Source organism: Somniosus microcephalus, chromosome 11, assembly GCF_052327205.1.
Source record: "Somniosus microcephalus isolate GS21.2 chromosome 11, FLI_Smic_1.0, whole genome shotgun sequence".
NCBI classification, from domain to species: Eukaryota; Metazoa; Chordata; class Chondrichthyes; order Squaliformes; family Somniosidae; genus Somniosus; species Somniosus microcephalus.
The window spans coordinates 103,877,059-103,901,845 of NC_140997.1; the positions used below are offsets into that span (position 1 = coordinate 103,877,059).

Sequence of the window (24,787 nt, forward strand, 5' to 3'; positions counted from 1 at the left end):
AGGAGGAATTTAAACTTGGATTCATATAGGGTGAGGCCGGGTGCTGTAGATTGTTCAAGTAGTTTTGCCAATTCATTTATGTAAATATTAAAGAGCGTCGGTGAGATTGGCGAGCCCTGCGTCACCCCCCGCCCCGGTGGGAAGTATTTTGTTTGTTTGTCTCCAATTTTAACTGCACATTTGTTGTTTGTATACATTGATTTAATTACATCATATGTTTTTCCCCCTACCCCGCTTTCGATAAGTTTCAGGAATAAACCGTCATGCCAGATGGAGTCGAAAGCCTTCTGGAAATCTATAAAGCATGCGTAGATTTTGCTTTTGTTTTGATGAACGTGTTTGTCAATTAGGGTCTGTAGGGTGAAGATATGATCTGATGTTCTATAGTTTGGTAGGAATCCAATTTGGCTTTTACTCAAGACATTGTGCTCCTCAAGGAAGTTTATAAGTCTTTTGTTTATGATGCTACAGAATACCTTCCCCAGATTACTGTTTACACAGATGCCTCGATAGTTATTTGGGTCGACTTTGTCCCCACTTTTGTATATGGGCGTTATGAGTCCTCCCCTCCCCCCACCCTCTCCCCTCCCCCCACCCTCTCTCTCTCTCCCTCCCCCCCTCTCCCCCCACCCACCCTCTCTCCCCTCCCCCCACCCTCTCTCTCCCCTCCCCCCACCCTCTCTCTCCCCCTCCCCACCCTCTCTCCCCTCCCCCACCCTCTCTCTCCCCTCCCCCACCCTCTCTTCCCCTCCCCCACCCTCACTCTCCCTCCTCCTCCCTCTCCCCCCACTCCTCCCCTCTCACCACCTCCCTACCTGCTCCTCCTCCCTCTCACCACCTCACCACCCCCTTCCTCCCTCTCCCCCTCCTCCCCACCCCCTTCCTCCCCCTCCTCCCCACCCCCTCCACCTCCCCCCTCCCCACCCCCTTCCTCCCTCTCCCCCTCCTCCCCACCCCCTTCCTCCCTCTCCCCCTCCTCCCCACCCCCTTCCTCCCTCTCCCCCTCCTCCACACCCCCTTCCTCCCTCTCCCCCTCCTCCCCACCCCTTCCTCCCTCTCCCCCTCCTCCCCACCCCCTTCCTCCCTCTCCCCCTCCTCCCCACCCCCTTCCTCCCTCTCCCTCTCCCCCACCCCCTTCCTCCCTCTCCCTCTCCCCCACCCCCTTCCTCCCTCTCCCCCCACCCCCTTCCTCCCTCTCCCCCCCACCCCCTTCCTCCCTCTCCCCCCCACCCCTTCCTCCCTCTCCCCCCCACCCCTTCCTCCCTCTCCCCCCCACCCCTCCTCCCTCTCCCCCCCACCCCTTCTTCCCTCTCCCCCCCACCCCTTCCTCCCTCTCCCTCCCCACCCCTTCCTCCCTCTCCCCCCACCCCTTCCTCCCTCTCCCCCCCACCCCTTCCTCCCTCTCCCCCCCACCCCTTCCTCCCTCTCCCCCCCACCCTTCCTCCCTCTCCCCCCACCCCTTCCTCCCTCTCCCCCCACCCCTTCCTCCCTCTCCCCCCCACCCCTTCCTCCCTCTCCCCCCACCCCCTCCTCCCTCTCCCTCCCACCCCCTTCCTCCCTCTCCCCCCCACCCCCTTCCTCCTCTCCCTCCCACCCCCTTCCTCCCTCTCCCCCCACCCCCCTCTCCCCCCCACCCCCTTCCTCCCTCTCCCCCCACCCCCTTCCTCCCTCTCCCCCCCACCCCCTTCCCCCCTCTCCCCCCCACCCCCTTCCTCTCTCTCCCCCCACCCCCTTCCTCTCTCTCCCCCCACCCCCTTCCTCCCTCTCCCCCCCACCCCCTTCCTCCCTCTCCCCCCCACCCCCTTCCTCCCTCTCCCCCCCACCCCCTTCCTCCCTCTCCCCCCACCCCCTTCCTCCCTCTCCCCCCCACCCCCTTCCTCCCTCTCCCCCCCACCCCCTTCCTCCCTCTCCCCCCCACCCCCTTCCTCCCTCTCCCCCCCACCCCCTTCCTCCCTCTCCCCCCCACCCCCTTCCTCCCTCTCCCCCCCACCCCCTTCCTCCCTCTCCCCCCCACCCCCTTCCTCCCTCTCCCCCCCACCCCCTTCCTCCCTCTCCCCCCCACCCCCTTCCTCCCTCTCCCCCCCCCACCCCCTTCCTCCCTCTCCCCCCCACCCCCTTCCTCCCTCTCCCCCCCCACCCCCTTCCTCCCTCTCCCCCCACCCCCTTCCTCCCTCTCCCCCTCCTCCCCACCCCCTTCCTCCCTCTCCCCCTCCTCCCTCTCCCCCTCCTCCCTCTCCCCCTCCTCCTCCCTCCCTCTCCTCCTCTCCCTCCCTCTCCCCCTGCTCCTCTCCCTCCCTCTCCCCCTCCTCCTCTCCCTCCCTCTCCCCCTCCTCCTCTCCCCCCTCCTCCTCTCCCCCTCCTCCTCTCCCTCTCCCCTGCCCGAGCCCTCATCCCCCGCTCCAATCCCTGTTTCCGCCCCGGGGCCCGGGCCTCGGCACCTGGATGAACGCGTTCCCTCAGCCGTCACCCTGATGCCGTTGGCCGAGGCGAACACCCGCAAAGACATGGCCCAGCCGAGTCCAGCGCCCCGGTCAGCTCGAGGTCCGCAGCCGCTGTTCGGCCGCAGGCCACAAAGCACCCGAGCCCAGCGCCGGCGATGGCACGCACTGACATGGCCCCGCCCTCCCGAGCTGGCTTGAAGAGCGTCGATTGTGGCTGTGAGAGACGGCCGGCGGGCCCGTTTGCCGGGGTAACCCTTCCCGCTCTCCAAGCCCCGCCCGAGATCAGCACTCCCGAGAGCCCCGCCCCGCCCGAGCCGAGCGGGGAACAGAGAGAGACGCCGCGTCTCAGCTGCTCCTGCTGCGCGCGCACCCTTTACTAAGGTAGCGGCGCTCGGCTGAGGCCCGCCCCTCCAGCCTTCACAAAGATGGCGGCGATCGGGGGCCGCTTGTTGACTGGGGCCGGGAGGTGCCTAGCTCGGGCGTGGGTGCGGAGGAGAGGCCGAGGCTTCGAGGCCTACCTGGAAAAACGGGGAAAGGTAGGAAAATTAATGAGATTAGATAAAAGATTTAGAAAGTAATTCACTTTTTTTGAAAAGAATATGTGTTTTAAAAGCAAGGTTTTTTTTAAAGACGCAGAAAGCGGGAAAAAGAAAGGAAAAGCTTGGAATCAAGATGGCGGCGACTCACCTCGGTTCAGAACGATAAGGCCCGCCCACACACGCACCGATTGGTCGACCGTCAGGTCACCGAAGCGTAGGATTGGTCAATCGTTCCGTCACTCGACCGTAGGAGGGCCCGGCCGCACGCGCCAGGAACCCGCCGTACGATTGGTCGACCTCGATGTCACTCTATCGCTAATGAGATGCTAATGAGCGGAATGTTGAACGTTTTTTGGATACCGCGGGCGCAATTTTTGTGTGGCCGAAACGTAAATACGCCTATGACCGGTCCGTAATCGTAAGCTTTCTTTTGACGTGACGCGCGTGTAGGTACGCTCTATAACTTTCGAACGTATAGAGAATGGACAGACAGACAGAAGAGGTCTTTTATATATATATATAGATAGAGGTTTTTCTTCCTTTTCTTTTTTTTGAAAAATCCTTTCTTTAATTTTTTTAATCAGTAACAAGTCTGGGATTACTATAGCTGTGCAGTGAAATACATAATTCAAAATCCAGTATAGTGGTAGTTCTGTGGTAACTGCAATGCCGGAATGTTGGCAGGAGCCTTGCATTAGAGTTCCAGTATTGAGTGAAATTCTCAGAGGCTTTCCTGTGGGGAGTACCTCTACCCAGTGGCAACCAAGTCTCCTGGTAGGGACAGAAAGGGGAGGGGATGGGGGGAAGCGTAACACCTGTGACAACTGGAGCAGCGAGCTTTTCAATGAAGACATTTGTGTGGGTTGAGCTGGAGAAAAATAAAAGGATTTTTTTTTTAAAAGGTTATATATAATACTCATCTATTTAATGAATAAGTTTTATTTGTTATAATAGTCAAACTAGCTGCACTTCATTTTTTTTGCTCATTAAATTGAGAGGCATCAGTGCTGGGGGCATGAAATGTTTTTCTACTCTTTGTATTCAGATATCAGCATCCAACAGTCCCACGTCAACTATAGCATGAAACTGATGCAATACAAAGTTCCTTGTTGCAATGGTCCCCATAAGGAAATCCTGTCCCCTACATTTCGGAAGCTGTACTTTATTTTTATACTGTCCTTGCAGAATTCTGTACCCAAGATGACAATTATCCCAATTGCAGTAATCTGGTTACTGGATTTGGCTGAGTCTTGTGCTACGGTTCCAAACCCTACTCGCAATGATAGATATGAATAAACGCACGAGCAGTTTTCTGGTCAAACTAATTACCTTTCTTGACAGACAAATGGTAGTAAAAGTTCATTTACCAAAGTTTTGTTTCTAAACTGTAAATGCACCTTGGTTTGTGCTCTTGCTTTGCATCTTTTGCACAGTTCGAGCAACTGCTTTTTTAAAAGAACTGCAGCTTTTAACCTCATTTCATGTGGCACTTTCATAGTTGACTGAGATAGGAGACTTTCATTCCATCAGTTCAGGCTAGCTTCAAGCCCAGGGCTTCCAGATCTTATCCCGTATGTCAGTCAATCCCTTAGTACACTTCTCAAGCAGAGCATTATGAACTGCTACCATTTACTTTTAATGGCCCAGCGAAGGAATGGTGCTCGCTGTTCACCTCGCTGACAGCTGCCCAGAGAGTTTTCTCAGGCTTTCAAGCGCAGACTTGCTCTAATCCAGTGTCTGATCCAGTGCAGCACCCTCTACAGGGCATCTGTGGTGTCTGTGAGCAGGCCACAAAACAGCGAGGCTCTTCAACCAATCAGATTGAAGGTTCCTCACTGAGACACGCAGAGTCTAAACCAGGAAGTATAAAACCGAAAGTATAAATTAGATTTAAATCATGTACAGAAAGCGAAATAAAGATTGGGAAAGACAGATGTGATAGAGAGAGAGATAAAAGAGACCGACAGAAAAAGTTAAAAATTAACTTCTGAAGGAATGAGACTCCGCATTTGTAAAATTACATTTTTAGGGCCAGAAAGGTTGTTTGGCAGCACTTACCACGACGTTAAAAATTTACTTACTCCTAAATGCCCTCCTGAATTCACCAGCCCTAACTTTTTCTGCCGTGTTTAGTGGGTAAGTACCTCAACTTCACGCCGTTGTATGTTATTTCAATGCCGAATCTATCGGCGAGGTTCTGTTATAGTGCAGCCTTTGGAGGAGCAGGGTAACTCCGACCGCAACTTCCAGATTTCCGCATTTAACTGCGCATGTGCGTACTCCTGAAGTTGCTGTCTGATTTACTCCATAATAACGGTGAGCACTGACAGCCTCACCATTATTGTTAACACAAAATCCGGGCCAAAATGTTGGTGGTGTGAGCAATTATTGAATGATTTTAGATTTTGTTTGCAGCCTCTGTGTGGAAATGCAGCCAAAGTACTTTTACAGATTGCATCAAATATTTGTTATATGCAAGCTTTCTATAATATTTCGTAGATAAAGAGAAAAATAATATGTGTATGCTATAAAATCTGAAATAACAGAAAATGCTGGAAATTCACATGCATCAACATCTGAAAGGAGAGCGGGCAGATTCACATTTGGAGTTATATACTCTTTACCAAAACGTGTCTCTTTTTTGATGCTAATGGATTTCTGTGTTCAGAACATTTTGCCATCATTGTGTTAAATTGGCAAATAGTCAGCATATAATGCCAAATAATCTACTCCCTGGACAGAGGAGCCAAGTAACATCCTTATTTTCTATTGTATTTAAGGTGATAATATTGTTGGCAGGTTTCTTCCTTATTCTTCATACAAACTGGAAATGTCTGGCTAAATATTTGCTTTCCATGCTGATCTCTTGTCTGTGGTGGTGTTTCTGTCTTGTCTGTTGCACAGCCTCCAATAAAGCTGCTTTTATTAAATAACTGCATTCTTCCATCGCCTCTTCCCACCCCCAGTATGCACCTACATACTATTTGATTGGTTGACTGTATTCCCTTTCCTTTCTTCATTTATCTCTTTCTTACTGCACTTTCTGAACCCTGAGATAATTTCACATTTGCTTCAACCTGCAGCCAGCATGTTCCTTTTGGCTTTTCCATCACAAATAGAAACCTTCTCCTCTAAATTAATTCATATAGGGTGCCCGTTTCAACAAACAGTTGCAATCTGGTAGGGTTGTGAAGTTATTTTAAGTACCCAGTATGCACTGAGCATACCTACTGTTGGTTGAAACCTGGTATTGGAGTAAGAGTCCCCTCTTCTGTGTGCGGTTGGCTGAAGGAAGTTTGTGTGGTGGTTTTGAGCTTATATGTGCACTTGAAATGGTTGTGTTCTGCTGTGCCTCAAAGCGCAAGTTTGACTTGGACATACATTAGTTTCTAGTATGGGCCTTTGGTGAGCTATCGTAAGGATCCTAAGAGAAGAACTACTTTAAACATTGTATTATTGACAGCTATCCCTGGTGCAAACTTGTACTCGTAACTCTGCCATCTGACCAGGAGACCTGGGTGTCCTTGTGCACCAGTCGCTGAAGGTAAGCATGCAGGTGCAGCAAGCGGCTAAGAAGGCAAATGGTATGTTGGCCTTCATAGTGAGAGGATTCGAGTACAGGAGCAAAGATGTCTTGCTGCAGTTGTACAGGGCCTTGGTGAGACCACATCTTGAGTATTGTGTGCAGTTTTGGTTGCCTTACCTGAGGAAGGATGTTCTTGCCATGGAGGGAGTGCAGCGAAGATTCACCAGACTGATACCTGGGATGGCAGGAATGATTTATGAAGAGAGATTGGGTCGATTAGGCTTATATTCGCTAGAGTTTAGAAGAATGAGAGGGGATCTCATTGAAACTTAGAAAATTCTAACAGGACTAGACAGACTAGATGCAGGAAGGATGTTCCCGGGGGAGTCCAGAACCAGGGTCACAGTCTAAGGATAAGGGGTAAGCCATTTAGGACTGAGATGAGGAGGAATTTCTTCACCCAGAGAGTGGTGAACCTGTGGAATTCTCTACCACAGAAGGCAGTTGAGGCCAATTCATTAAATATATTCAAGAAGGAGTTAGATATATCTCTTAAGGCTAAAGGGATCAAGGGATATGGGGAGAAAGCAGGGACAGAGTACTGAATTTGGATGATCAGCCATGATCTCATTAAATGGTAGAACAGGCTCGAGGGGCCGAATGGACTACTCTTGCTCCTATCTTCTATGTTTCTATGTATCCTGAAACTGGCATTCTCAAGATCTTGCAGTTAAGGGATTTGCACATTGTGACACTGGCGAATAGGCGGCAGTAACACAGTACCTGAGAATGTGACATTCTGTAATGTTGCTTAGTGTAATAGGGTGGTCTTCTGTGCTTCTGTGCACTCTCCCACCTCGGATTCTCTACACATTCATTGGGCAGAAAATGGTGGGCAGGGGAGTGTGGAAAAGGAAAATCTTCCCTCTTGTTTGGTCTCAGCAGGAGGTATATATATAAAATATAGTGGTTTATTACTGCATTTGGTCATATATTTGAAAAATGCGCAATTGATAGAGAACATTAGATATTGCTAATCTAATTAGCTACTAGTAGAATCCCACCACCATCAAAAATATGTTCAAAGATGTTTCATAGTCCGAGATCCATCTAAAATATTCCTGTTGTCAAGTAGCCAGACCATGCAGATAATGTTGCACTTGTTCCATTTACAGATTTAGATCTGATAGTTTCCATAACTTTACATAGTATACTGTTACAAAACTCGGGCACGTTCCAGCCAAGTTTTGTGCATGAGCTGTTCATTGCCACAGGGCAGGAGCTGAGTAGGGGTTTAAATGAAACTGCTTACCTATAACTGAATTCATATTCCGTTTCTTTGGAGGCAGTTTTTAAACTGCTATCTGTAGGTGGAAGTATTTATCTCAAAATTGCCAAATTGGCACTGTTTATATTGTACGTTTATAGTTTGGTCAGAGCAATCCAGAATTCACAGCCATTGTGTAAGGTGAGCAACTGATAGGATCTTTGAGAACTGACAGATTTATCACAGATGTGAGTTTACTTTGTTGAGCTTAGCAGTGCTCCTAAATGGAAGCGGATACCTCTAAAACCACTCTGAATGAAATCTGTGGTCATTTGTTACACAAAAGGTATTTTATATAAGTTGTGCAATTGATGAATTAAGTAAAATGAGTGTTCTTTCTGTAATGGTTTCTGTAACTCGTATTATCAATTAACCGTAAGATATATAAAACCGAACAGGGCAAAATTGATTTTAGTTTTCTAAAGTAAAAGTTCATCTCAATACAACCTTTATGCACATGGTGTTTATCTAGTTATTAAATATTCTGAAAATAAAGGAGTGCTTTTTAAGTACTGTTCGAGCGGAATCGCTTGCTGAGGTTGTCTGTACTGTGTTTTGTAGGTCCTGTATTTGGGGAATCACTCCATGAAGTTTTTCCAGTCTTGAAAACCTGCCTTCAACCCAGCAGAGATCCCGAGATGCGCTTAAAACTCTTCACTATTTTATCAAAATTACTGCTGAATGCCAATGAAACTCTGAACTCTCAAGGGTAGGTACATCGTAGATGCAGGTGTAAGTTCAATGATACCAAATTTCTCTGAGCAAGAATTAATTATTGTTAATACCTTTTGATATTTTACATTTTAAGGTCGGTAAAAGAAGAATTAGCTGCATGGTAAATTTATATATAAATTAGTCCCAAGGATGCAGTTGCCACTGTAAAACCACTTGTGGGTATTTCTGCATCGCAGTAGAGGTGTCAGTGGAAGAGTGGAACCATAAAACAGTGGAGCTGTGTATGGGATTAACATATTTGCTTTCCACGCATTCCCAGTGCAGTGAAGGAGCACGTGGTATCTGCCAGTACGCTTGAGGCCTTCGTGACCGGTGGGCACCGCAGGGATTGGAGTGTATACTGGACACTAGGTGTAATATTATTAATTTTATAAGTGTCCTTTGTTTTATGGTTTGGTTCCTTATTAGTTGTGCCCCTCTAAAATGGGGGCACTTTTCTTTTGATGATACTGGAGCAACCCAATGTCTCCTTATTGGTTAGTTAAAAAAGGCAAAGAGAATCTTAGGTGAAAGGGGAGTAAAAGGCGTTCAAGTCTGGTGATTGTGGGTGAGCTGAAGGCCCTTGTTGCTCTGCGGCTAAATACAGATCCTTGCTTCAGGAATTGCGTGCAACCTGCCAGAGATTTAGATCATTTAGGGCATTCCACGGTGCCACCTTCTTGAAAGGTGATGATGTGCCATTAAGCAAATAGTTCCATTTCCTGAAAAGAAAACCACCTTCTACGCTGGGAATAGTTGTCTCAAAGTGCAATTTTAAAAGCTGTCAGTTATTTGGTGTGTGATGGCGTGAAGCTAATCACTGAAATGCAGCAAAAAAACATTTGTTGCTACGAGCCACCATTTCACACCGAGCTTCTTCATTTATTTTATGTATTAGTTTGTTTCATCGTGCCTGCCAGCTTTGGTTGACATGAGGGACAGCAGGTTTCCGAGTGCTTTATTTGAAATGACCGTAGAAAAATCATTCTGGGAGACTAACCATACCCTGGGACAGATTATGCTTCTTCACTGCAGGATGTTTACTACTTTTTTGTGGAATTTTACAGACATATGATTCAGATGACAGGTGCACAATTTCTGTCATGGCTCAGGGCCACACATGCGAATTCTTTGCCTCGAATGGACTCCAATAGTTCTTGGCCTTACAGACTGCCAGACTCTAAGTGTTCGTCGTACAATTTCTGTGTGGCCCACCCACTTGTTCCGTTTTCTCTCTTATTTTGTTTTTTTTTCTGTTTTACATGATTGGTCTTGAATGCAAAGCATTTTTGGGTTTTTTTCTTGTGCAAATCTTATTGGAAAAACTGTATAAAGCCAAACTAGCATTGTGCTTTGATGTGGACATTTTACCTATCAACGATCTCTATTAACAGACAAAACTGGAAAAGGGTCATTGAATGCAGACCGCCTTGTAGAATTGCATTAGTCAGTTCAGGTTGAATTATTAACCGGATTAAAATCAATGTTTCCTTCTCTGGGTAATCCAACATCAATCTCACATGATGTATTTAATTATGTTTTAAGAAATTACTTTTAATTATGTACTGTTTTGGATGCGCCATAGTTTTGGCAGCAATTGGGGCCATTTTAACAATTGTAATAAGGCAGCGCCATCTTCTGGACTGTGCAAATTATAACACAGATGGAAGTGATTCTTCTCTCGAGCCCAGCCTTTTGAAGTTAACAGTTAACATTGAAGATTCGAGTTTGGCATTCAAAGTGAGTTTTTCTGACACAAACTCGTGTACGTTATTGATGAGGTGTATCAAAATATGAATTGGCATGTTATACTGTATTGCTGACATCTTAATTTCTCCATATTTATGGTGTCAGCCTTGTTTCACTCAAAGTACGCATGGAATGTGCAGAGAAAGAAAAAATAAAGTCGGGTAAATTGAGCTGGGGAAAGGGAGACGGAAATACCTTCAATTGTAGGAAAGTGATCTGAAAAGACCTTCCTTTAGTACAGTAGAGATGAGTGCAATATTCTAACTTGGCTTAAATCAGACCCTTGCACAACTCTACACTGCAGCCAATCAGACAAATACCTTCTATTAAATCCCTCATCAACAAAAGCAGTTTATAACATACGTTATCTATTATTTTTTTTTAGTTTTCGTGGAGGTATGGAGAGTGTTCCTAAATTTTAGCCTCAATGTTAATAATACATATGCATCATCAATAAGATTTAACTTTTTGTATTTCAAAATAAAACTAGCACACAGATCCACAATAAGGCAATCTTTCGTTAGGATTGACAAATCTGAGAGCTGTTTTTCCCTCCCCACATAGCACCTCCAGTATAATAGTCGTTCTAGGAGACGTGTATCTTTTTGAAAACGTAGAATTGCAATTTCCTTCTGAGCCAAGGACTATTTGCAATATGCTGCACAGTTGAATCACAAAGTGAGCAAGTCCGTGCTCCCAAAACGACTCCCAAGGACTATTATTCATATTGTATATTCCTAATTCTTTTCCCAAAACCGATTAATACCACAGGGCCAACTCCATCTATCTTTAATGAATGCCATACTAGCTGGATTGCAAATGGTTTCCAAGCTTTATTTTTTTAATCGCTCTTCCATCCTTTGACCAGTTTATTTTACCTCTTTCTCAAATGATTTGCCTTTTTTGTTGTTGCAGGAATTGTCCCTGTTTTTTATTAGCTCACGGGGACGGTTGTCCCTTTTGCACGTTGGTGCAGTTGTGGATTTTTTTTTTAATGCATGGATATTTATTTGTCAGCATGATTTGGGCATATTAGTACAGTTTCACATGCTTTAAGACCAGAATCTCAGCTCCTTCATTTATTTGTTTACCTCTTGTTAATATCACTAGTTGTATTATGAATGATCCCTAATGAGAGAAAAAAATAATTGAGCAGTACTTCATAGTTTAACTTGTATATTCACTTGTGTTTGAATTTGAAGCACTTTCTCTGTAATTTTGGAAGTTTTGTATTGAACTTTGTTGCATCAACTACAGCTGTGCCTTCTCTGTTGCCAATGGCTAGAAGTGTTGTGCAAAATCTGTACACCTTTCCAATAGAGGAGGTTTCAGCTGTTATCTGCCATCCAAGCAGAGTTGGGAAATACCCAAACAAAGAAATCATTCAGGGCGGCCAACAAATCCAGCCACTTGGACCACACTCCTCCAACTGCACATCAAAGACTCAGCCTTCAATGGCACATTGAAATAAAAAAATTCAGGAAAAGTTAAAGTTAAGGTAAAGCAAGCTAAGTCAACATCCAAGTTTTGAACTGCCCGAACCCAGCTTTCTGCACCACACCTATCTTGTACTCTGCTCTGCTGCCTTTCATGACTGCCAGCTACCTTCTGTTAAGTAACCAAGCTCGTGTAGAAAATATCCTGTAAGCCGGTGGTTTTCAAGCTTTATTTTATCTGTGAGGGGGGGGGGGAACCTCTCCAAAAATTTCGAAACACACCTGGAGACCCCCTGCCCTAATTTCCCAAGGAAAATGCCAGCTACCAAAAGAAAAACAATCTAATGCAAAAATTTCATGTTGATCCGACAAGACAGAAATCACCTCGTTCTGTTCAAAGGGAAATCACCAGATCTGCCCCTATAATTCTTCAGCTCAGGGAGGTTTCAGATAACCCAGAATCTGGGGTCAGGCTCCACATTCACAGGTCACTTTGTTTGTTGTCCAGTTGCACCTTATCTAGCCTCGGGTAACATGGCAAACATGTTTGGAAACATGTTACAGTGTAATAATTCCCCACCACCACCGTTCTGGTGTGTGCTGGTGGCTCATGTTCTGACTGGACTCCTTTCACACTCAGCGTCATTTCACTGCCTCCACTTCTTTTAGGGCAATAATAATCCTAGGTCTTAATAAGATGCTTTTTCAGTATTGAATGATCTCTGTGAGCTCGCAGTATTTTGTTTTTGGTAGCCTTCGCTGTTGTGTTAAACAAATTGAAATCTAACAGGACAGAATTGAACTGTAAATTATTTGACATAAGCAAAATAGTGCAGATGCTAGAAACATGAAATAAAAAACCGAAAATGCTGAAAGCACTCCGCAGGTCAGGCAGCATCTGTGTAGAGCACAAGAGGTAATGTCATTGACCTGAAACGTTAACTCTGTTTTGCTCTACCCAGATGCTGCCTGACCTGCTGAGTGTTTCCAGCATTTTCGGTTCGCAAATTGTTTGAGTCCCCATTGTGACCTAAACAGTACAGATTTATGCCTTGTTTAAGTGCTACAAAATAGACCGATTGCAGCAAGCTGACAGCTACATTTAATTGCCAAGAACCTATGAAAGCGTGGAACAAAAAGGAAGCCATTTGGCTCTTCAAGTTCACTCCTTCTACTGACCATATAGAATCTGCTCGGTCATAACTCGATCCATTATATCTCTGGAAGAAAGATTCTGTAAAGTTTCTCCCTGCCAGCCCCCAAAAGTTAAACTCCACAATACACATCTTTCAACCATGACTATTTGCTTTCCTTGGCCTGATAATTCTTTGTTCCCAGCAGCTCAGGGACTGGCATTTGATGATTTCTGCCTGCACTTATCCATATAGCCCTCAATCGGATTCCCAGCCAGATGTTCTCTCAGTTCTCTGTTTAAATGGTCTAGATCAGTGCATGAAAGGATGCAGGAGAAGTTAAATAACAAGCATTAACTTATTCCTCATTGATCTGGAGGACACCGTGTATCTATCAGTCTGCTCTCGAGTGTGGGAAAACCCACAGGTTTTGATGGGCTCTTGCATGTGTGAAATAATGTCCCAGATGTAACCACCACTGGCTAGCATATTCTGATCTGCAGGTGCAGGGTTCCTTGTGGATCTTTAAATAACTTGTGTGACAGCGAGTTAATTAGGGGGTGTGAAAGTAAAGCTCTCGTGTTTGAATTTTACATGTGAAGTTGATCTGAATGACTGGAACATCATTTCCAGCTGCAAATTGGGAAGCTCTTTCCCGTTGTCTAGATTGACATATAAACAATGGCCACTTGGCAAGATACTAAATGACAGTCGGTTCCAGAGGAATTGTACTCCATGACAGAGTAACTAGCTTCAGGACAGGTGAAGGGGAGTACATTGGGAGGAAAAGAAATGGAGGAAAAAAGCACTACAGATTTGAATTTCGAGTGCTGTGAGGCTTGCCCTGGTATTGATAATTGTGTGAAATGCTCTTTGAATAAAAATGGAATATAGAATTCCTGATAGGTCATGGTAAAAAAAATCAACAAAATATGACAAACTCCCATCATAACAGTCAATGGTAATCTTTACAAGAGCTTGTGAAGTACTAGAAATGGTCCTTGCAAGGCTATATCTTATTCTCGTGCAATCACCTTTTGTAAGCTGGACTCTTCATGAACTTGAAACATTTTATTAATGCCAAAGTGGAAATTATTCAGAGCAGTGGGTGACTCCCTTGCTGTACTGCTGTTTTTATACGAGCAGCTCTCAACCTGTGGTGTGATTTAAGAAAAATTAAATTACACAGAAAAATGCTGCACCCACAAAATTGCAAGCCATTATTTGATAAATATTCCATCTTTGATAATCGGATTGTTTGGTAAGATTAATCTCTCTCTTAATGAGCAAAGCCAGTCAGCTGAGCAAAAAGAAACAAACATTCTTCCTACCCCACTAAACCTCGCCTTGCCATATTATTTGGTCGGAAATGCAGTGACTTCCCACCCACATCTCTTCAAAATTAAAAAATTCCACATGTGCAAGTTATTAATCCTGCCTCAGTTTTCAATTGCTAACTGCAGTGTCTTCTGTTTGGCTTCAGGCGGTTCAGTAGCTACCTGGAGACGCTTGTAAGAGATATTTTGGTGCCTAATCTGCTGTGGCATGCTGGGAGGACAGCAGCTGCGATCCGCACGACTGTAGTATCCTGTCTGTGGGCTCTGCTGCATAGCAAGATGATTACACTGCAACAGGTAAACCCCAGAAGGGTCAAACATTCAAAAACAAGCCAGCTCAAAACCAGACAAATATTAAATAATCTTGTTGTGGAAAGCTGTAGACACGCTGCCTATTAATTTCATAAAGTTAACATTGCATTAAGTTCAAACGCTAACATTTTCAGAGCATTGCTCAGGCTTTCAGTGTCACGAAATCTAAGTAGAAAAGAGCACATACTGATTCCAGTGGGACTTGTCCGTCATATCTTAATCCAGATTCCTTCATTCTTTAATGGCTGTCTCAATCATTATCAACTGTGTGTGCTTGTTTTGTCTTTTTCTTTTGCTGTCTCTTTTTCTCTCTCTTCTCCCCCGTGACAGCTTGTGTCTATTCAATTGTTGTGTGTCTGTATTTTTCCACCTTTTTCTTCCGTCTCCCCCATCTTAATAATGACTTAACAATTCAAAATGTCAAAAAAATCAACTTCTCCAAACCTTGGACACTTGCACCTAAAATAGTAAGGAAAAGATATCTGTGTATTGCAGTCGATATTTTTGTGTTTTCTTTCACATTTTAAGAATTATGAACTTGCGCATGAATGAGAGGCGGGTTTTTCTTAAGACGTTACTTGATGTTTTGAGACCTGCCGTCACACACACACACACCAGTAATTCCAGTGAAGGGAGGAGAATGCAGCAGTCTGTGTTTTGTGTGTGGAAGCTATTTTCTAGAATGCACAGTCAAAAATTGTTGAACTCAGTTGCTTTCACCTCATGAGGAAGACCTTTTGTAACTGATTTGTGACCAAGATTCCGTTATGTGGGATTCCTGGACAATGACCTCTCTGTGGTCACTATCAGACATGATCCTTCAGTTTCAGTCTCTTCAAACCCTTAACAAACTCACACTAAACCATGTCTTACACTCTATGCCTACATCTTGAAGTTCACCTCTTAGCATATTAGCATATAATTGTTTCATGTCTCAGCAGTTAGCAATAAAACTGCATCTGGTATTTAATGCTTCCATTAAAATACTGGACATGTGAAAGGTTGGTACACTTGCATTCAAAGAACTTAATTACAAGGCACCAGAGTTGAATTCACATATTTTCCTTTACCTGTAACTCACATGGAGGCACATTCTTCCCCTAATACAAGAACATTGATATTACAAACCTGTGTAGGCAGATTTGCCTGTCCACCCAAAGTGTGCTGCTCCTGTGCAAGCTCAGGAGCGCTGATATTTCCTGTTCTGGGCTATTCAGATGGCCCAGGGGCACCACTGCCACAGAGCCTGGTGCTAGCAAAACAGACAGGAACTGCAACTCTCACTCAAGTCTGCAGCTGAAGTCAGGCCTCCAGAGATAGAGATCAGCTGCAAGAATGTCCCAATTAAATGTCAACATCTTGAGGGTGGGTGGGGGGTTGGGATTTAAACGTACAAAATTCCCAGTCTTTGTCTGCCCCAGGCATCCCACAGACCTTCCATTCACCAAGCAGTCCAGGGGCAAGCCACAGTGCCAGATTTCACTGCCCATCTTTGCCCTTCAGTTTCATAGCTGCAGTTGTGCTGCGCCTTCTGAAGGCAGGTCCCGTTCAATCCAATCAGGAAAGCCCTGGAAATTCCAGGGTGAAGTAAAAGTGATGGGCACCCTTACTCCTGGGAAAATGGGCATTCCCGAGGGCCAAGGGTCAGGGAAACCGGCATTCCAGAGTTGATTGTTGAAATATCTAAACACTTGGATCGTGATGCATAAAATCTTTTATATTCCTAACCTGTGGCGGAGCTACCAAGAGACACTGGGCAATTAGTAATCATCCCTTTAACTACCATGTAGTGCAGCTGTGGACTGCACCTTTAAACTGTATGTAGTTTCTTGCATTTTCGCGTGATGACGTCATGACGCCGATCACGTGACCCCCAGTTGGCGCAGAGAACGTGATGATGTCATGATGTCAGCTTCCAGTACTTAGCAGCAGTCTTAGAGAGGCTGTAGGGCTGCACAGACTTGTTAACATCTGCTCCTGTGGTTTTACCAGTTAAGTTGTTTGTTTATTAAACTTGGTTATTTTGTTTCACTGCGCCGAACTTCATTATTCGGATAGGAACTTCCGTTCCTACATTGGTGACCCCGATCTCATCGGACAACTTTCGTCGAGATACTTATAATGAACACGAACGCCGTTGCCCTTAAATTGCCGCAGTTCTGGGAACAGCAACCAGCAGCATGGTTTTTCCAGGCAGAAGCCCAGTTTGCACTCCGGGACATTACAGCGGATTCGACCCGTTATTATTACATGGTTTCCGCTCTTGACAGCGCCCCGGCCTCGCGGGTCGTCAGCCTCCTGGGCAATCCACCGGCAGAGGGCAAGTATGAAGCTCTAAAAACTCGTTTACTACAGGTGTTTGGTTTAAATAAATCGGAGCGTGCACGCAGGCTTATTTCTATGCCCGGCCTCGGGGACTCAAAACCATCGGAACTGATGAGCCAGATGCTCACGCTTTTGGGTTCGGAGCCCCAATGTTTTTTGTTTCGAGAACTCTTCCTCTGCCAGCTACCTGAACCAGTTCAGGCAGCCTTGGCCAGTTCTACGATTACGGACTGTGCCGAGCTTGCTGCAGAGGCAGACAAGACTTTTACGGTCACACAGCAGAGTTGTGCAGCCACGAGGTGCCTTTCCCCTATGCGAGCAAAGTCCAGCCCTCCTCCAGCAGGCTGGTGTGTGTACCACGCCCGTTTTGGCGCCAAGGCTCGACGCTGCCGTCCTCCCTGCAGTTTCGCCGAAAAAAAATCTCCAGCAGGCTCGCAAACTTCGATGAGGATGACGGGGTCTGACAAACACACCCAGTTCACCATGGCAGTCGGTTCAGCGGGAAAACTCCTCTACATTACTGATTCCAGGACAGGGTGACGATTCTTGTGTGACACTGGTTCTCAGTGAAGTATATTGCCAGTTTCAAAGCTAGATCTACAATCCGGCGGTCACGGTCCTTCCCTCGAGGCAGCCAATGGTGCGGCCATTCGCACGTTCGGTAAACGGACAGTTAATTTAACTCTTGGAGGTCAACGTTTTGTGTGGGAGTTTCAGACCATGGAGCGTCTTGGGATTGTCCGACGCTCCGATAGTCCTTGGTCCTCCCCACTACACATTGTACCTAAACCAGGTGGTGGATGGAGGCCTTGCAGGGATTACAGATGCCTTAACGAAGCCACTATGCCGGATAGGTACCCAATACCGCATATACAAGATTTTTCGGCTCATTTGGCTGGCAACTCAATATTTTCCAAAGTAGATCTCGTCCGTGGATATCACCAAGTTCCTGTGCACCCTCAAGATGTCCCCAAAACGGCGGCCATCACACCGTTTGGCCTTTTTGAGTTCCTCCGCGTGCCGTTTGGATTGAAAAATGCGGCTCAGGCCTTTCAGCGACTCATGGACTCTGTGTTACGGGACCTTCCCTTCATTTTCATTTACTTGGATGACATTCTTATCGCTAATAAGGATAAGGAGGAGCACATGGCTCATTTACGTACACTCTTTGCCCGTCTCAGCCAACATGGCCTCATCATAAACCTAGCCAAATGCCAGTTTGGGTTAACCAGCATTGACTTTCTGGGGCATAGGATCACCTCAGAAGGCGCCGTCCCACTGGCCACCAAGGTAGAGGCAGTTACGGCATTCCCGCGGCCTCACACACTCAAATCTCTTCAGGAGTTCCTGGGGATGGTAAATTTTTATCATCGTTTTGTCCCCAAGGCAGCCCAATTGATGCAGCCGCTGTACGAAGCACTCAAAGGGAAGTCGGGTAAAGATGTTATCACTTGGACACCACAGATGGACCAGGCGTTCCTGGACACCAAGGCAGCATTGGCAGACGCAACTATGCTTGCACACCCACTCCCAGGCGCGACCATCGCCCTTACTACCGATGCCTCCGATTACGCCATCGGGGCGGTTCAGGAACAATGGGTTGACGGGACTTGGCAGCCATTGGCCTTTTTTAGCCGCCAACTGCGCAAGAATGAGAGGGAGTTGCTGGCCCTGTTTTTGGCCATCCGGCATTTTCGTTTTCTCCTAGAAGGGCGCCCGTTCACTGTATTCGTGGACCATAAGCCGCTCACTTTTGCAATGGCCAAAACGGCGGAGCCGTGGTCAGCCCGGCAACAGCGCCACCTTACATTTATATCTGAATTTACGACGGATTTACGACATGTGTCCGGCAAAGATAATCTCGTGGCTGATTGCCTTTCGTGTGCCCCAGTCCAGGCAGTTCACCTGGGAATCGATTTCGTCGGGTTGGCGGAAGAACAACTGGCAGATCCCGAAGTTCAGGCATATCGGACCATGCCTTCTAGCTTGCAGGTAGCCGATGTTATGTTCCAATCAACAGGAACCACGCTCTTGTGCGACACATCCATGGGAGTGCCCCGGCCCATTGTGCCAGTCGAATGGCGTAAGAAGATTTTTCAGGTTATACATGGCTTATCACACCCGGGGATGCGAGCTTCACAATGACTTATGTCCCACAAATTTGTTTGGAAGGGAATGCATTCAGACGTTCGGGACTGGACAAACAATTGCGTGGACTGTCAAAAATCAAAGGTCCATCGTCATGTTAAGGCTCCAGTGGCCATCTTCCCGGTGCCGGAACGCCGGTTCGATCACGTACACGTGGACTTAGTGGGTCCCCTCCCCACTTCGCGGGGTTTTATGCATCTCCTGACAATAGTGGACCGCACTACCAGGTGGCCAGAGGCGATTCCCTTGGTTGCTACCACTACAGCGGACGTATCCAGGGCGTTTATTTCGTCGTGGGTGGCCCGGTTTGGGGTGCCACCTGACATCTCCTCTGACCGAGGTCCACAATTCACGTCAGAGTTGTGGAACGCAGTTGCACAGGGCTTGGGTACCAAGCTGCACCGTACCACCGCTTACCATCCGCAAGCGAACGGTCTATGCGAGAGGTTTCATCGGTCTCTAAAGGCGTCCCTCCGTGCCAGCTTGCGTGGTCCCAACTGGGTGGACAGACTCCCCTGGGTGATGCTAGGCCTCCGTACAGCCCCCAAGGATGACCTCCAGGCTTCATCGGCTGAGTTAGTCTACGGTCAAGCACTTCGAGTACCAGGGGACTTCCTCCCTCCACATACAGAACCATGGTCGCCTGCTCAGCAGCTCCTTCAGCATCAAGAGGTGGCAAAGAATTTCCTGCCTATTCCAACCTCGCATCACAACCTACAGAGGCCTCATGTTCTGGCAGAACTTATGAGTTCCGATTACGTTTTTATTCGGCAGGACGCTCATAGAGATACACTCAGACCACCTTATGCTGGACTGTTTCGTGTCATCTCGGCGGGAGAGAAATTTTTCATGGTCGAAGTGGGAGGTAAGTCCGATACCATCTCTATCGACCGACTTAAACCAGCCCATCTGGATCGGAGTGAACCAGTTGCTGCCCAGCCACCTTGCCGTGGACGACCACCGTTGGCTGCTAGACCGGTTATGCAACAGCCTACCATTGAACTGCCTGTTGCTGCCTCATCCTCGCCTACACCTTCTGCTACTGTTTCCTCCACCCCAGATGCACCGTTCCAGACACAGCCAAGCACCGGCTTGTCTCCCAACGTTCCACTGTCTGAATTTCGTAGTCGTTCGGACAGAATCATTAAACCTCCTGTTCGTTTGACGCTGTCTGTTAAAGAGAATTCTGGGGGGGCGCCTGTGGCGGAGCCACCAAGAGACACTGGGCAATTAGTAATCATCCCTTTAGCTACCATGTAGTGCAGCTGTGGACTGCACCTTTAAACTGTATGTAGTTTCTTGCATTTTCGCGTGATGACGTCATGACGCCGATCACGTGACCCTCCAGTTGGCGCGGAGAACGTGATGACGTCATGACGTCAGCTTCCAGTACTTAGTAGCAGTCTTAGAGAGGCTGTAGGGCTGCACAGACCTGTTAACATCTGTTCCCGTGGTTTTACCAGTTAAGTTGTTTGTTTATTAAACTTGGTTATTTTGTTTCACTGCGTCGAACTTCATTATTCGGATAGGAACTTCCGTTCCTACAAACCAAACATTTTGATGCTAAATGTCCATCCAAAACGGGATTTCCTTCTTGCCGAGCTGCAAGTAAATAATGATCTTTGAACGTGGATCGAACCATGTGGTATTAGGAGAATATTCTCAGTGCAGAGTACATTTTAAAGTGGGCCAATTTTAGGCCCCCAAACCACTTTTGTAAAAATTGGTTAAATTTCTGGCATAGATTGAGGGTTCACTGTTGGAGAAATAACATTTACATGAAAGCCATTTGATTATTAGTTCAACATCTGATGGAAGTGTGGATTGGGTGTAATTCTAAGAGATTCATTTCTGCTTCACATATATCCTGAAAAATGTCTTGCTTTCATTCAAACATGCACTTGTATAATCTAGAAAAATAGCTTCCGATGTTTCTGCTTGTTAACTCTAATGTCACCCAGTAATTTGCTCATCGGTCCCAAACAATGTAAAGTAAAGCAGAGGAAACCTTACTGATTAACACAGATGGTGTATATTGATCTTAATGGTGGTGTGTAAAAGAACATAGCAGCAATTAAGTGTTCTTCCATGCATCAACTGATTAAAAAATACTTCTGTATCAGAATGTGCAATGGCATAAAGTATTAACTAGAGCATTGTAGGCAAATGCCAAATTATAGTTTTGTTTCGATCTATTGTGTGTAAAGTGTTATCCTGGTATAACATACTCTTCAACAGCATGTTTCAAAGTTATTTGGAGGAAATGTGTAGCTAATAATATGCAAGATAGTTATGGATGAGGAAGGCCATTCAGCCCATCTGAGCATATCCACCTGAACGACCCTACAGTTCTTTTATATCCAGCTGTTTCCTAAATGATTCCAGACGTTTCGCCTCCACTATCCTACCTGGAAGTCCATTCTTTGTATAGATCACTCTGAAGAGCTTCCTGAAATATGGCCTAAAATTGACTTTTGCATCTTTGAACCTGTGTCAGTATCATTTGAAGTACAATTCTGAATTTAACTTTTCTATACCATTTACTATCTTGCATACTTTACTGACCTATATTAGTCTGACCCTGAGATTAGTTATAATTAATGAATTGGACCTGGCATTTGCAAGTGGTGAACTCCATTTACACCCAATTTATGCAAAATATTATTGAGAATCATAGAATGATACAGCACAGTCGGAGACCATTCGGCCCGTTGTGCCTGTGCTGGCTCTTCGAAAGAGCTATCCAATTAGTCCCAATCCCTTGCTTGTTCCCCATAGCACTGCAGTGTTTTCTTCTTTTAAATATTTATCCAATTCCTTTTTGAAAGTTACTATTGAATCTGCTTCCACCGCCCTTTCAGGCGGCGCATTCCAGATCATCATAACTCGCTGCGTAAATTATTTTTTCCTCATGTCACCTTTGGTTCTTTTGCCAATTAACTGAAATCTGTGTCCACTGGTTACCGACCCTTCTGCCACTGGAAACAGTTTCTCCTTATTACTCTCTCTCAACTCATGATTTTGAACTCCCCTATCAAGTTTTCCCTTAACCTCTCTGCTGTAATTTACATTTTTTTTCTTGAAGTTCTGAATATTTCAGTTTGTTATTAAAATTATCATGTAATTGATCAGAAATTCCTAACTTAATGCAGCTGCTGAAAGTGTTCACGTCCGACAGAGGAGAACGGGTGAGTGGGCCAGGATTTCCAAACCTGGTTGCCCTCGGAGGGGAGGTTCAGACTCCACTGAGGAGTGAGGTTAAGTGAAAGAGCTACACCTCATTTTCCTATGTTACGTGGCTTTGGCCCAACAAGGTTGCAACAAATAGTGTGATCGCACTTGGAGGGAAGATTCAGGCTGGGCAGGGCAGAGAGGTTCAGCGAATCAGAAATTTGCTGTACAGGAAGAAAACAAACTTGCAGAGAAGAATGCAAGCAGATTAACACATTTATATTAAGCCTAAAAAAGTAAGAAAATTATTTTTATTTAAATGGTACGTAGGTTTGAGAAAGGGATGTATCAGAAAAACTAAAATTTTAAAACTCGAATGGGCTATAGGGAGCTGATCAGTTGTGGTTGGCATAGGTCAATTAGTAACACTGTGGGGAACTCTACCATATCACAATATTCGATTCACATGGGCCTACAACCTTTGGTGATATAAATCATTACAGTTTGATGTGTTTATAGTTTGGGGGATTCTATGAGAAGTCAGATTGGCAGCAGTTTCACGCTTCTTGTAATTGTTCGACAGGCTCTTGGAATATATGAAGACTTGATGCCAAAAGTAATTGCAGCATTGGATGAAGATTCCAAAATGACTCGATTACTGGCTTGTCGTGCTCTCAGTGCCATTTTAAAAATTTGTGGGCATCAGCTGGATCCTGACAAGCTGAATAAATTGTACCCAGGTAACGTATACACTAGGATAAACACTTTTATTTAAGATGCAGTAATACCATTGATATAGGTGTGCTATTCCCCTGTAACTTACATTAATACTTGCATTTGCAGATATTCCATTAATCCTTTTCTTGGAGAAGTTCCTGTTTCAATGTTTGCAATCTCTTTGCCCACTAGAACTACCTGTGGGAACGAGAAGTTAATTAGGAATATTGGAGGTGGAATTACTTTCTGGCATTTGTTGAATTCAGAGAACCTTTTTTTGGGCATGAGTTTTGGTTGCCCTTAAAGTCAGGTTCTTGGATATTGCTGCTGAAGGTCTTAAAACTAATCAAACAGAATATTTCTTTTAATTATTATTGCAGATTATGCCACTGTAACATCACTGATAATAGTTTCCTTTTTCTTTAAATTAGAACTTCTAAAACGTTTGGATGATGGTTTGGATGAAGTGCGTATAGTAGCTGCCAAAGCTTTGGGTGTTTGGTTCCAATGCGTTGGGAATGATTATGACCAAATCCTGTACAAGAGCCACATTGAGTTTCTATATCGTGGGCTATTGGTTCATCTGGATGATCCAGAGAGAGACATCCAAAAATTAATTCTCGGTAAGAGCTACTAATATATTTCCTTGACTTTTAATTTTCATTCCTTGCTGAAGTATTTGTTACTATGCGGTGCATAAATAATTTAAACTGCATAGACAATTGAGGCTACGGTAGTCTCAAAGGAGCAGTCGATCTCATCAATAAGAATTATACCCAATCCTATGGAAGTGTTTATGCCTTATTTAGTGTTGATTTATAGTCTCATGTGCTTCTGAAGAGCACTTCCAAATTGTCCCTTCTTACTCGCCATGACTTCCAAAGACACTGATACAAAATCCCATCCGAAGCGTGAGAATAATGGGACACCAAAACGTGAGAATAATGGGACACTGATGTTGCATTGCGAGCTTCAATGAGAGAGAAACAAATCCCAGAGAAAAGATGAAGGAGCACGGAGGATGTTAGATCTGTGATTCTTTAAATAGGATGTTTCCCCAAGAACTTCACGGAGGCTGTAACTTAACAATCAACAGGTGTTTACTGGAGTAGAGTAGTCTCAAGACTGAAGTACAAAAGCCTGCTCCGGCTTTATATACAGGTGTGGTCACTGCCGGTACTACAGTATACAGGAGTTGTAAAACAGTTATCTCTTAAAGGTACATACACAACAATTCCTCCCCTTTTAGATTAACAGTACCATAACATTCATTTAACAATTAACATTTTTAACATGCAACATTAACTGAAAATAGTCCATTTATAGATTCAGTCTTTGGGGCGGCTTCCTGATCCTTTCGGGATAGCGCCTTTCCTGAGGTTCTTGTTCTTGGTGCGGAGGCGATTCTGGCCCCTTTTCGTCGGTTAGTTCATAGGTTTCCACTGCTACTGGTTCGGAGGTAGATGCTACCTGTATGTCGGGTTCATCCCCAGGTACTCGAGACATGGGGTTGACTCGTTCCTGTGACGCTAAGATCTGATCGACGTGGCGTCTCACAATGTTCTCCCCGACATCCACTGTGTACATTAATGGCCCCTGCCTTGTGCATATCGTTCCGGGTTGCCATTTCTCTGTTCAGTAGTCACGGGCCAAGACTGGTTGTCCTACATTGAAGCTCCTTGTCGGCTTCGCATTGATGTGCTGGAATTGTTTATCCTCAACATTTCTTCGCACATTGGGTCTGAGCAAATCCAGACGAGATCTCAACCTTCGGTTAAAGAACATCATGGCCGGGGTCTGGTTGGTAACTGCATGTGTCGCATTTCTGTAGGCTAATAGGAAATTGTCCACCTTATGCTGTAGTGGAATTTCATCGTCGCACATGGCCTTTCTCGCCTTTTTAAAGGTTTGT

The 24,787-nt window shown here is 45.5% G+C and overlaps 1 protein-coding gene across 5 annotated transcripts in view; it reads left to right on the forward strand.

Moving 5' to 3' along the window:
- The window catches only part of dnaaf5 (dynein axonemal assembly factor 5), a 279,409-nt gene that overhangs the window by 232,429 nt on the left and 22,193 nt on the right, over window positions 1-24,787 (forward strand). For 3 of the 5 annotated variants that reach the window (XR_015079991.1, XM_086001143.1, XM_086001141.1), the window contains exons 9-12: window positions 8,395-8,542; window positions 14,349-14,499; window positions 22,742-22,898; window positions 23,307-23,498. Coding sequence is in view for 4 of the 5 variants with exons in the window: in XM_086001143.1 (XP_085857269.1) it covers window positions 8,395-8,542; window positions 14,349-14,499; window positions 22,742-22,898; window positions 23,307-23,498 (648 nt within the window). In the remaining variant the exon portion in view is untranslated. Of the gene's footprint in view, window positions 1-8,394; window positions 8,543-14,348; window positions 14,500-16,572; window positions 19,743-22,741; window positions 22,899-23,306; window positions 23,499-24,787 lie in introns of those variants that run through there. The other 2 variants (XM_086001144.1, XM_086001145.1) reach the window with 2 other exon arrangements.